Source organism: Chondrus crispus, genomic scaffold (assembly GCF_000350225.1).
Source record: "Chondrus crispus Stackhouse genomic scaffold, scaffold_338, whole genome shotgun sequence".
NCBI lineage: Eukaryota > Rhodophyta > Florideophyceae > Gigartinales > Gigartinaceae > Chondrus > Chondrus crispus.
The window spans coordinates 24,937-36,525 of record NW_005179233.1 but is presented as its reverse complement, the minus strand read 5'-3'; the positions used below and the strand labels follow the sequence as shown (position 1 = coordinate 36,525).

General features: G+C 50.0%; 5 protein-coding genes; 3 read left to right on the top strand and 2 right to left on the bottom strand.

The window, feature by feature from the left end:
• Positions 1–3,433: 3,433 nt before the first annotated feature.
• On the top strand, positions 3,434–3,694 carry CHC_T00006025001 (hypothetical protein). Its single transcript, XM_005717683.1, has one exon. It carries the CDS (start codon positions 3,434–3,436, stop codon positions 3,692–3,694), a length of 261 nt encoding a protein of 86 aa, XP_005717740.1.
• A 20-nt stretch (positions 3,695–3,714) lies between these two features.
• On the top strand, positions 3,715–6,564 carry CHC_T00008988001 (Starch phosphorylase). XM_005717682.1 is given in 2 exon segments: positions 3,715–6,324; positions 6,325–6,564. 1 exon segment carries the CDS (start codon positions 3,715–3,717, stop codon positions 6,322–6,324), a length of 2,610 nt encoding a protein of 869 aa, XP_005717739.1. The 3' UTR covers positions 6,325–6,564.
• Positions 6,565–7,831: 1,267 nt separating this feature from the next.
• On the bottom strand, positions 7,832–8,074 carry CHC_T00006024001 (hypothetical protein). Its single transcript, XM_005717681.1, has one exon. It carries the CDS (start codon positions 8,072–8,074, stop codon positions 7,832–7,834), a length of 243 nt encoding a protein of 80 aa, XP_005717738.1.
• An 85-nt stretch (positions 8,075–8,159) lies between these two features.
• Positions 8,160–8,960, top strand: CHC_T00006023001 (hypothetical protein). The gene has a single exon (XM_005717680.1). It carries the CDS (start codon positions 8,160–8,162, stop codon positions 8,958–8,960), a length of 801 nt encoding a protein of 266 aa, XP_005717737.1.
• Positions 8,961–8,978: 18 nt separating this feature from the next.
• Positions 8,979–11,110, bottom strand: CHC_T00006022001 (hypothetical protein). XM_005717679.1 is given in 2 exon segments: positions 8,979–9,067; positions 9,068–11,110. The coding sequence occupies 1 exon segment, from the start codon at positions 11,108–11,110 to the stop codon at positions 9,068–9,070; it is 2,043 nt and encodes a 680-aa protein (XP_005717736.1). The 3' UTR covers positions 8,979–9,067.
• Positions 11,111–11,589: the final 479 nt, after the last annotated feature.

Sequence of the window (11,589 nt, the reverse complement as noted above, 5' to 3'; positions counted from 1 at the left end):
TCCATCCGGTCGGCTGCTTGGAGATAGATTTACTCAAAATGGTAAATTTTTTAGAGATACTCACTCCACTACACCCGAATACCGCAAATAGTCTGGGTGGGCTAATAGTGTGGATACACATATTAGTATGGGCTACAGTAACTTCTGTGAGGTGGTGTTCTTTATTGAAATGCTTTTACTGTAGACTACACTAATAATTACTTCACGTATATTAGTGGAGACGCGCCAAACAAACAAGAAGCGAAAACGAAACGGTCTCTCAGACACAGACGTTGGCGGGAAGCTCTTTGTATCCGAGTTTACACCTTTCTAAGCACATCAAAGGGGTAAAAAAGCTCTATAAAAGCCTCATTATCTCGATACCTCCAGACAACAATCGCAAAAAATATCACCGAAACCTACGTCCTGAACATGGACTGCTCTGCATCGCCTATTATTCGGGCTCTTAACCGAGCTACTACCAACACATCTATAGCGGCAATCGCCTGTCTCACCGCTGCAAATGCCTCACATGTCCCCATGACACCCCTCCATAACCGCCACGCCCCCTCTCTCCTCACGGCTCCCATCCCGAACTCATCCCTACCCCCTCCTGCCAACGCCACCCAATCCGCCCGGGCATCTATGAATGCTACACCCTTGGTCCCTGTACCGACCCGAGCACTACATAATGTACTACCCATGCTGAGCGTATCCGTATTGTCACATGGATGGTTGACGCCGCAAGCACAGATGGCGTGAAACATATTGCATCGCGTTCCATTCGTCGCTTCCCCATGCTGTTCAGAGGTAACGCAAAGGCGAACAGTGGGAAGGCAAGCAGGCTCTGGGCGGCGCAAGAAGAATTTTTTTCCTATTCGAGAAGTGTGGACAACCGTGGCATACCCCTTTCGATAACCCGGGTCACAAGAGTGGGATTCAAACGAGTGTATATCAAGGCTCGGACGGGAAGAGGGCGCAAACGTGCCGTTTGGGTTGAAGCTCTGCATATTGCGCTTCTGGAAGATTTTGATAGGTTGCGGAAGACAGGATTGAAATTCAGTGCTAAGTTGCTGCGTCATCTCGCATTGCATCTCGTGAAGGAGTCCAGCAATGTAGATTATCATACAAATATGATAGACGAAAAATCACAAAAATCAATTGTCGATATGATAACTGCACGTTGGGTACAGGGGTTCATGAACCGATATCATATTTTCAGCAGAGCGCAAACTGGGACACATATGGTGTCAGCAGCGAAGCAGGCACAGATTGAGCGAGATGTTGCGTTCCACCTCGGAGTCGTTGCTAGGGATTTTCACTCGGGTGCTATTGACGAGAATGATATCTGTAACGCAGATGAAACGCACTTTCTTATCAACCTCGATAACCATAGGACATTGGGGAGGTGTGGCGACGCAGAGATTAAATATTCTGATGTTGTCTCTGGCTCTGAGGGAATAACTATGATGGTAAGGATTTCAGGCGGTAGGGACGCAATTATTGAAGCTCCTTTTATGATTTTCCAAAATTCGAATAGAAGTTATCCTATACAACTGGCTCCTGACAACGTCCCCGGCGTTTCTTACCGTTCCGGGCCTAAAGGTTGGATGGATAGAACCGTCTTCCCCCAGTACCTCTCCGAGAAAAAGGTCATCCGGCCTCTTCCTCATGGCCGCAAGCGTATTTTGTTTGTAGAAAACTGCAGTGGACATGGAGCATCTACAAATTTAGCGACGGCATTGAATTCTATCAACACTGAAGTGCGATTTTTCCCACCCAATGCGACCGATTTGATTCAGCCAGCGGACTCCTTTGTTATTCAAAATTAAAGGATGCATGGAGGTCGCGTTGGGATAAGTACAAGATGGAGGTGATCATGAAAGACGGGTTTGCGCTGGGTTCAGGGGAAATTCCTAACCCAGGCAAATACTTTTATCTTCGTCTTGCTGCCGTTGCAGTTCGCGAGGTCAACGCTACGCGCGACAGAGACGGCATTCGTTTCGCACGAAAGGCGATGATACGGACTGGTCTTGCTTTAAATATCAATGGGCAGTGGGAGGAACGACAGCTTTTCCCGAAGCTGCAAGTGATTGTTAACAAACACCGAACACACTTTGAGGGAGCACCAGTTGTTGATGACCTATAAAGAGAATAACTGTCGACGAGGTATGTTGCTCGTGATTTGATTGGCCCATTCAGTAAACGAGGTAATAGTGTAGCCTGCACTATTGTAATATATTTAAATAATTAGTTTATGCTAATTGCGTTTGTCCTGCATATAGTGTCGTTGCACATATTAGCATAGGCTCCAGTAAAATCAGTGAGGGCCTGTTTTGACGTTGAACTTTGAATAGTATAGCCTAGACTATTTGCGATATTCGGATGTAGAGTTGCTCGTGACCAAATCTATCTCCAAAAATCAAAAATTTATTCATTTACTCAACCACTAGGGGTGCTCTAAGGGTACGGTATCACTGCGGTACGTAGAAGTAAAGCTACATGTTGGTCCCTTCTTTCAAGTTCCCGTTCTGGAATCCCAAGGTGGGACACATGACAGAAAACGGCGACGTGGCAACCGACAACCCTACCTTACGCGGAGAGTCGGAGAGAGAACCATACACTGTACTGTACTGTACTGTACCGAGGGTACTGGAGCCCACGTGGCGTACTATTTACTTGACCATTCTGGTGAGGCTTTCCTGGCCGCACGCTTGGCCTTGTGTAGATACAGTATATGACAAAGTGGCACATGCGTCCTCACGAACTGCGGCATAAGATATTTTGCACTGTGCAAAACACAGTCAGCTGTCTACTGGCCAGGAACTCTACAGTATTGTACTGTAGCATGCAGCATAGTTGTAGTGGGCCGCCCCTCGTCAGACCAGCCGGATCCCTGATGCTAACGTCTGCGTGAGAGTGCACAGCGCGCTTTTTCTCGGAAAAGATCTTGTGCGTTGTTGCGGCGCAACAACGAGGAAGGATGTGCTCTTTTTTTGCAACACCTCTGGAACCCAATACCTTACAGCGACCAGGTACAGACTAAGACGAGCGAGGGGGCGGCCCACATGTGCAATCAAAAATGTTTACGGGGCAGCCGCGGTGCGTCTCGCCGACCGGCGGTACCGATTTCCTCCACATGCGCTCGGCCCGATGCAGCGGCGCCAAATGGACCCGTCGTACGCACCCGGCGCTGCGATTGGTGCAGGCCCTAGCACTTGACGCTCTACCGGGCTGCGATTGGTGCAAGCCCTAGCACTTGACCCTCTACCGGACGGCCGGCGGAACCCGACTGGCTCTCCACCGCCGACTGCAGCCAATGAGCGGCGCTCTCAGGACTCAAGAATCTCGCCAACCGCCTCCTGGGCATGTTTGATATTCTGACAAATCTTGGGAGCGTGTCTCGCAGCCGCAAGCCTTCGATTCCCCTGGCAGTGGATCTCTAGTCGCGGAAATGCATCACCCAGCAAGCATGTCCCTCCCGCTCACGCCCACAGCTCATTCCTCTCCCCCGCTTGGCACTCCCCACAACAAGCCGCCATTCTTCATTTTTTCATTTTTAAACCTCCCCACGTACCACCTTCCACTTCCTCCACTGTCTCACACTGCTCCGGCCCATCAAGTACCATCCTCCGCTTGCGGTCACGAACAGCCCCGATCCCCGTCCCACGCCTTCCCTCTCTCTCTCTCCCATCCGTCCGGGCCCCCTGCCTGACCTTTCTTCTTCCCCCCGTCATGAAGGCACGCACCTCTTCGTTCCGCGATCTTGTCCATGGCACCATATCCGCCCCGGAGAGCCGCTACTCTGTCACGGGCCACACCACGCCCCAGGATGGCCCCGATTCTGCCTCCAATGAGAAGCGGAACAAGCTTCTGTCCTCCTTGATGTCCCAGTACCTCGCCCGTGACGTCCCCGCCATCCAGCGTCAAATCGTTAACCATGTCGAGTACACTCTTGCACGTACCCGCTACAACTTTGACAATTTTGGCGCGTACCAGGCTACCGCTCTTTCGGTTCGTGACCGTCTCATCGAAAGCTGGAATGATACCCAGCAGTACTTTACGGAGAGGGATGTCAAGAGGGTATACTATCTCAGTCTGGAGTTTCTCATGGGTCGCTACTTGACCAACGCCCTAATGAATATTGGTATTCATAATCAGTTTACCGACGCCTTGACTGGTATCGGCTTCAAGATGGAGGATATCGCCACCGAGGAACGTGACCCGGGTCTAGGCAACGGCGGTCTCGGTCGTCTGGCTGCTTGCTTCATGGATTCTCTGGCTACCCTCAACTACCCGGCCTGGGGCTATGGCATCCGTTACAAGTATGGTATGTTTGAGCAACGCATCCATAATGGTCACCAGATTGAGATCCCCGACTACTGGCTCACCTACGGCAACCCCTGGGAGATTGAGCGCCTGGATGTCACCTACCCAGTCCGCTTTTATGGACATGTCGAATCCACAGGCCATGGCTTCAAGCTCACTGGTGGCGAGATTGTCCGCGCCGTCGCTTACGATTCCCCCATTCCGGGTTATGACACCTACAACACCCTCAATCTCCGTCTCTGGAGCGCCCAGCCGGCCAAAGAGTTTGATCTCACTTCCTTCTCGAGAGGTGACTACTATGGCGCCGTCTCCGCGAAGGAGGCTTCTGAGAAGATTTCATCGGTCCTCTACCCGAATGATTCTACCGACGCTGGAAAGGAGTTGCGCCTGAAGCAGCAATTTTTCTTTGTCTCGGCCACCCTTCAGGATGTTCTTCGTCGCTTCAAAAAGGTCAGCCGCCCGCTCACCGAATTACACACCAAAGTTGCCATCCAGCTCAACGATACTCACCCCACCATTGGTGTCGTTGAACTCATGCGCCTTCTCATGGATGTCGAGGGTATGGGATGGACAGCGTCTTGGGAGACGGTCAAGAAGGTCTTTTCGTACACCAACCATACGGTGCTTCCGGAGGCTCTTGAGAAATGGTCTGTCTCTCTCATGGTGAAGCTTTTGCCACGCCACATGCAAATAATTTTCGAGATTAATCGTCGCCATCTTGAGGAAACTGCTCGCAAGTACCCGAACGATGGCCACAAGCTCCAGAGGATGAGTATCATCGAGGACGGTCACCCGAAGATGGTCCGCATGGCCCAGCTCGCCGTTGTCGGCTCTCACACTGTGAATGGTGTGGCTGCGATCCATTCTGGTCTCGTCTCGACTCGCTTGTTCCCGGACTTTGCCAAGGATGGATACAGGATCCTCAATATGACTAATGGTGTCACCCCGCGGCGCTGGGTGCAGCAAGCGAACCCATCTTTGTCCGCCATCATTTCTCGATGGATCGAAACTGACGAGTGGGTTGTCAATTTCGATCTTGCAAAGGGACTTGAGCAGTATGTCAACAATGCAGACTTGCAGCGGGAGTTTGCAGAGTCTAAACTGGAGAACAAGAAGCGACTCGCTGCCACCATCAAGAAGGTCTCAGGGGTTGAAGTCAACTGCAACGCGCTCTTTGACATTCAAATCAAACGTATTCACGAATACAAGCGTCAGCTCCTCAACATTATTGGTGTCATCGTCCGCTACAATAAGATCAAGAAAATGTCTCCGGAAGAGCGCAAGGGTGTCGTGCCGAAGGTTGTTGTTATTGGTGGCAAGGCCGCTGCCTCTTATGTGCAGGCTAAGCACTTCATCCGTCTGATTAATGGTGTTTCGGATGTCGTTAACAATGACAGCGAAATTGGAGATCTTCTCAAGGTGTTCTTCTTGCCGAACTATAATGTCACTCTTGCCGAGACAATCATCCCGGCCAACGATGTGTCTCAACACATCTCAACGGCCGGCATGGAAGCATCGGGCACATCGAACATGAAGTTTGTCATGAACGGTGGACTTATTGTGGGTACTATGGATGGCGCCAATATTGAGATTCGAGAGGAGGTTGGTGAGGAGAATATGTTTGTCTTTGGTCTCCACACGCCTGAAATTGACCATGCTCGTAATCAGCTCAAGTACGGTGAATACAAGGTTCGCGACGATCGTCTATCCGAGGCAATGAACCAGATTCAGAGCAACATGTACTGCGGCTCGGATAGTAGCGGCCCGATCATGAACTCGTTGCAACCATACAACGATTACTACCTTGTCACGCGTGATTTCTCTTCGTACATGGACGCGATGGACCGCATTGACGAGGCTTTCAAGGATAAAACGGCTTGGATCAAGAAAACAATTGTGTCTGTTGCTCGAATGGGCAAGTTCTCGTCTGATCGCACAATTCGTGAGTATGCGGAGCAAATCTGGGACATCGAAGCAACTCCGTTCATCCCGGGTTCTATTTCGTACAAGTCTTAAGGGGGTTGGCATATATGAGAATGGGTCTGTGTGGTCAGTTTTCCTGTTGTATCCGTTGCCTTGTTTAGTCGGCGCAATGCGGCATGCCTTTGTAGTGGCTAATTTCCGTGTCGCAGAGTAGTCTTTCGATATCACGTCATTCTGGGGGCAGCTGAACGTGGTAGTGTTAATCTTGATCGGCTTCGTCCCCAGGCACCGTACCATTGCAACAAGTTAAAATAACAAGTTCTTTGCATTCGACAGCATGCCCCCTCGCAGAATATTATCCAAGAAACGCGGTACAGGCAGGTTTGCTGAGCAAGGTACATTCTTTCCAAAATGGAGAATTTGTACCAAGGGAAACCTTGCTCCATTTACCTTCTTCCTACGGTCTTTAACAGGATTTGAGAGATCAAAAGGCTGTCGAGCACCAGCACTAGAACGCGAGACGTTCTCTTTGCTTCTAGAAGTGCTCTCTCCCCTTTCTGAAGGTATAGGCCTGCTTCCGGAACAATGAAATTAAACGCCACAGCCTGAATCTCCGGAAACATACTTAAAATCGATGTAGTTGCTGGAGACGATTCCGCACAAACATCAGCACCGTTACCCTCACAATGCTCCGCAATCTCTATCAGGTTATTCTTTTAATTTCTCTCCTCTTTAAACGCATCCATAACACGGTCCTCAACAAATGCTTCCATCCTCTCTTCATCAGTATGTAATACATACGTACTATGCATGATGTCATACTACTGTCAACAGTACGTGCCAGAAATATAACGCTTTGGCACGTGTCCACGTGCGATGTTGGCGACACCCTGAAATGGCGCGCCTTGTACCGAGGGAAGCCTAACTCATATGAGCCTTACTGACAATCCCTTCCTGACCTGTACGGTAGGAGCCGGACAATACTGTACAGAAACTACCGTACAGGATGGCCTCTGATACTGTTCTGAATGCACTTTGCATTTGTAAAGTACAAAACTCCCAAGATACGCACAGTAACCCTTTGCTAGCCTGTACCCTTCAAGGGTACTTCACACCGCAATGCTCCAGTACAGTACAGTACGCTGCTGTACAGAAAGTGGGGAAAAGCGTACCGGAGCGTACTGTACCCTTCGAAGGGTACATTCTCCAGATTGCATGATGTGTGTGGCGCAAGGAGTAAAACCGGCGTCGGAGGCCGGTCTCTGGCATTCGTGTACAGCTTGTATACGTGTGATGTGGAGGGACAATAACAATGAGATTAAAGCACCTTCGTGCGCACATTTGTCCAGTACAGCTGTTTCCCGCCGTTGTGCCGCAGTGCCCCAGCGGCTTCTTAGCCCATGAGTTCACACAACCTTTGAAATCAAGAAATCTTCGTCTTCCCGTCCCCTTTTGCAAACCACCGCCTGCAGTTCGGCGCCTTTTGTCGGTGGCGAACATAGCCTGACGCCTGAGACTCTCCATCTGCAGAAGCTCGCTCTTTCTTACGCTTGACGGCATCTCCAAGCAGGAGACCATCGCAAACCCATTCCAGTGACTTTCACAGAAGTAATCCCCACATCAACACCAACATGTCTGGCGAATCCAGCGATGACTCCATGGATATCCGCCGCGCCCCACGTTCCGCAGCTGCCACCGCCGCTGTGAATGACATCGCTAATATATCGGACGATGATTTCGAAAGCGACCAAGCCCAGCCTGTTGTGCGCGTACCTACCCCGCCTCGCTCGCCGTCACCCGATCGGAGAGATTCACGAGACAGCTCGCCGTCCAAAGAACCCATACAACACGAGCCCTCACCGCCACGTGCCGTGCCTTCGTTCTACAGAACTGCAGGCATAGATGGTGCCCGTCACGAGCCCATAGACATGCTGCACTTTCCCCCAAATATAACACTCATACCAGCCGTCACAACAAAGTTGAACAGCTTACCCCAAGAACAGAATCCTATATTATACCGCCTCCCTTCTGGTGTTCAAGGAGACCGCTCCGCACACGCTACAGTACTGCAGCTTGTCAAAGAAAACAAAAATGATCCCTTGGCACTCAGCCAGGTATTAGAATCGAATGCCCGTGTAATCACGTGGTCAGATGGATCGAAAACCTTGTCGATCGGTGCCCAGCAATTCTTGATGATCGCCGACACTGTTGCGTCAAGACATTTTATCTTACGAAAAGGAACCGACGTCCACACCTGTGAATCACGTGTCAAGAATGTCATGCGTGTTCAGCCGAGCTCCACCTCCGACGCTACAGCGAAAGTAGCTATGGCTAGAGCAGCCATGAGAGCAGCGAGTAAACGTCCAGAAGGGCGAACAATGCTCCGATGTATGGACGATACCGGTGAGCAACAAGAAGCACAGGCCAAGGTGGAAAACAATAGACGACAGCGGGAGCGTGCCAAAATAGAAGCAAAACGGAGACAAGCTCGCGAGAGGCACATGCGACCGAGACGGCCTTTGACAGTAGCCAGCTTGGAAAGAGAGTCTGACGATGACAGTGGGGAAGACCAGGCACGCAGGATGGCGGAGCGTTTGGATGCCGAGCGTTTGATGCGTGCGAAAAGGGCCCCGCCACCGAGGACAATGGATGTTTCTGCAAAACGGAGAAAAGCAGGCGGGCGCCGCGTCCTAGGCAGTGATGACGACGATAGTGATGACAGTATGTGAGAATACCATAACCAAAGAGAAGTTCAAGACTGCAGGCAGTACATTCATTTCCAACTGATGTTAACTGTTTAAATCAAAGCTAATATCGTCAGTTATGCAACACTACACTATGGAGCACCAGTGATGGCTAGCTGTCCATATTTTCGTAATGCCTCAACACCACGAACCTCCATTGGCAACAACGGCATGTACGTGATATGAAATTCTTCTCGAGGGTATAGCTCGTCGATCTGGTCAAGGTACTTGCGCTGCATGCTTGACCGACTTTTCAAAATGCCTATGATATCCGCTTGTTTCGGTCTCATAAGCTGGTTAACCAATACATTGCGCACGTTAATGTTCATAGTGCACAGCTCCTGCACGAGACGTTCAGTTTCGTATACGGATAAAAATTCAGCAATGGCAACGCAAACGAATGTTGTGATTTCGTCGTCAACAAGAATCTTCGTGACTTCTTCCAGCCCTTTCCGCCCCGACTCGAGCTGGGCTTCTGCTTCGCGAACTTTCGCTTGCATCGTTGGGTCTCCATTTGTCAACATTGATAACATAGGAGTCAGGCTCCTTTTCATCTCATCGATCCGTGCTAAAGCTTTGCTGGCAACCGTGGGAAACTGCAGCAAGCGTAACGTATGGCCCGTCGGGGCTGTATCGAAAACAATAGAATCAAAATCCATGGATTTCGCAAGCTTGGCAATCTGTGAGAAGGACACTGCCTCGTCAATACCAGGCACCGAAGAAAGAAGTTGACGGACGGTTTCTACTGGGAGTAGGTCCGTGGCTCCGCCGTTTGCCGAGAGGCCTTCAGTTGTTTCAGATAGCTTCGTGACGAAATCTTCGGCCGCCTCTGTGGCATTGACTTCCAGAGCATAAAGTCCATTGAACCCCTTTATTTTTGTGGGGTCGGTCCCGCTTGAAATCTTCTGCGAAAATGCATCAGAGAGGTTGTGCGCGGGATCAGTGGAGACCAGCAGTACTTTTTTTCCGTTCTTCTCCAAAGCGGCACCCAGTGAACTGCTTGTTGTTGTCTTTCCGACGCCTCCCTTACCACCCACGAAAATCCACCGCAGTTTTCTGTCGTCGACTAGATTCTTCAGGCTTCCTTCGTATTCCCCTATGTCATTCATTCCTTCAATTCCTTCAGTAAACTCCTTCTTTTCGACCAACATGAGATCCGAATATTCAATCAGACGCTCCTTTCCGCGCACCTCACCAGAGAGCAACGGCATGGCAGTAATGTGAAAGTCCTCGCCATAAAGCTCCACAATTTGTTCCATATATTTTCTTTGCATTGCAAGCCGCGCGTTATACAAGGACTCCGCATCGTCTTTTTCGGCTATATCTTCCGGTCGGATGATTTGGTTGACCACAATATTGTTCACGGATATGCCAAACTTTCCAACTTCTTGGACCAGACGCTCAGTTTCAAAAACACTGAGAAACTCAGGAATGCAAACGCAAACAAACGTGCATTTTGAAGAATCAGCGAACGTAGCCGATACCTCTCTTGTAACCTCTAGCATGGATTCGATATTCGATGCCATTTCTTGTACATCTAGACCTGGTATATTCATTGATGAGGCAAATGTACTTGCCATCGGTCCAAAGCGATCCATTAATCCGCGAAATAGCCCTAACCCTTTCTCTAGTAGACCTGGGAAACCCAACAAACGCATTGTATGACCAGTTGGGGCCGTGTCGAATATTACGACGTCGTACTCCATCTCACGGACGCTTTTCATCAACGTGCCGAAAGCCATCGCTTCGTCTATACCAGGTATTGCGTTACCCACGTCACCAAGCATTGCGGAAGCAGCGTCAGAACCTCCCAGTGCCTGCACAAGCTCACTCGGTGGCTCAGCATTTGCAGGCAAGCCCGGATGAGAGGTTGGTTCTACCTCCATGGCATCAAGATTATCAAAGCCGTTCACACGAGTCGGTTCACCCGTGAACTTTTGTGAAAAGGCATCAGAGAGGTTGTGAGCGGGATCGGTTGACACCAAGAGAACTGAACCTCTTGTCGCAGAGAGGGCTACAGCCAAAGAGCACGATGTTGTCGTCTTTCCGACGCCACCTTTGCCACCAACAAAGATCCATTTCAAAGCATCACTTCGGACAAGGTTTCCCAGAGATCCATCAAGGGCATGCAACATTGTAGCAAGCTGAGTATGTGTGAAGAGCACTAGACTTTCCGAGCAGGTAGTGTGCTGGTAGCAGGGAGGGTTGTTTGCATGATTCTACTGTAGTAATAAAATTAAAAATGCAGAAATCGAAATGCTTCCGGATTAATCTACACCATTCTCCCTTGAGGGCCAAAACAGCACTCCTCAACGTTTTACAGTAAGAACTGCGCTCAGAAAGCTACACGTACCAAGTGTGCGTACAGTACGACCTCCGCCGTGTGCCGACTGGCTGTGCCAGTCGGGGCACGTCACCAGCACTGCTTGAAAGAGCTATGTACGCGTTTAGCAAGTAAAGGGTAAGGTTTACAACTGCGCAGTAGATGGCAAAGTTAGTTCTCATTCTCATGGCCTATTAGAGCATCGCCCGCCACAACATAACTTGCGTACCTAGGCAAACATGCAGGTAGCTTCAATCACTTCCATGACGAAGAGACTGGCATGATTCTTTT

What these genes read in the sequence shown, in the direction of transcription:
- CHC_T00006024001 (XM_005717681.1), bottom strand. Translation starts at nt 8,074, where the DNA reads ATGGGTTCTTTGGACGGCGAGCTGTCTCGTGAATCTCTCCGATCGGGT.
- CHC_T00006022001 (XM_005717679.1), bottom strand. Translation starts at nt 11,110, where the DNA reads ATGTTGCATGCCCTTGATGGATCTCTGGGAAACCTTGTCCGAAGTGAT.
- CHC_T00006023001 (XM_005717680.1), top strand. Translation starts at nt 8,160, where the DNA reads ATGCTGCACTTTCCCCCAAATATAACACTCATACCAGCCGTCACAACA.
- CHC_T00008988001 (XM_005717682.1), top strand. Translation starts at nt 3,715, where the DNA reads ATGAAGGCACGCACCTCTTCGTTCCGCGATCTTGTCCATGGCACCATA.
- CHC_T00006025001 (XM_005717683.1), top strand. Translation starts at nt 3,434, where the DNA reads ATGCATCACCCAGCAAGCATGTCCCTCCCGCTCACGCCCACAGCTCAT.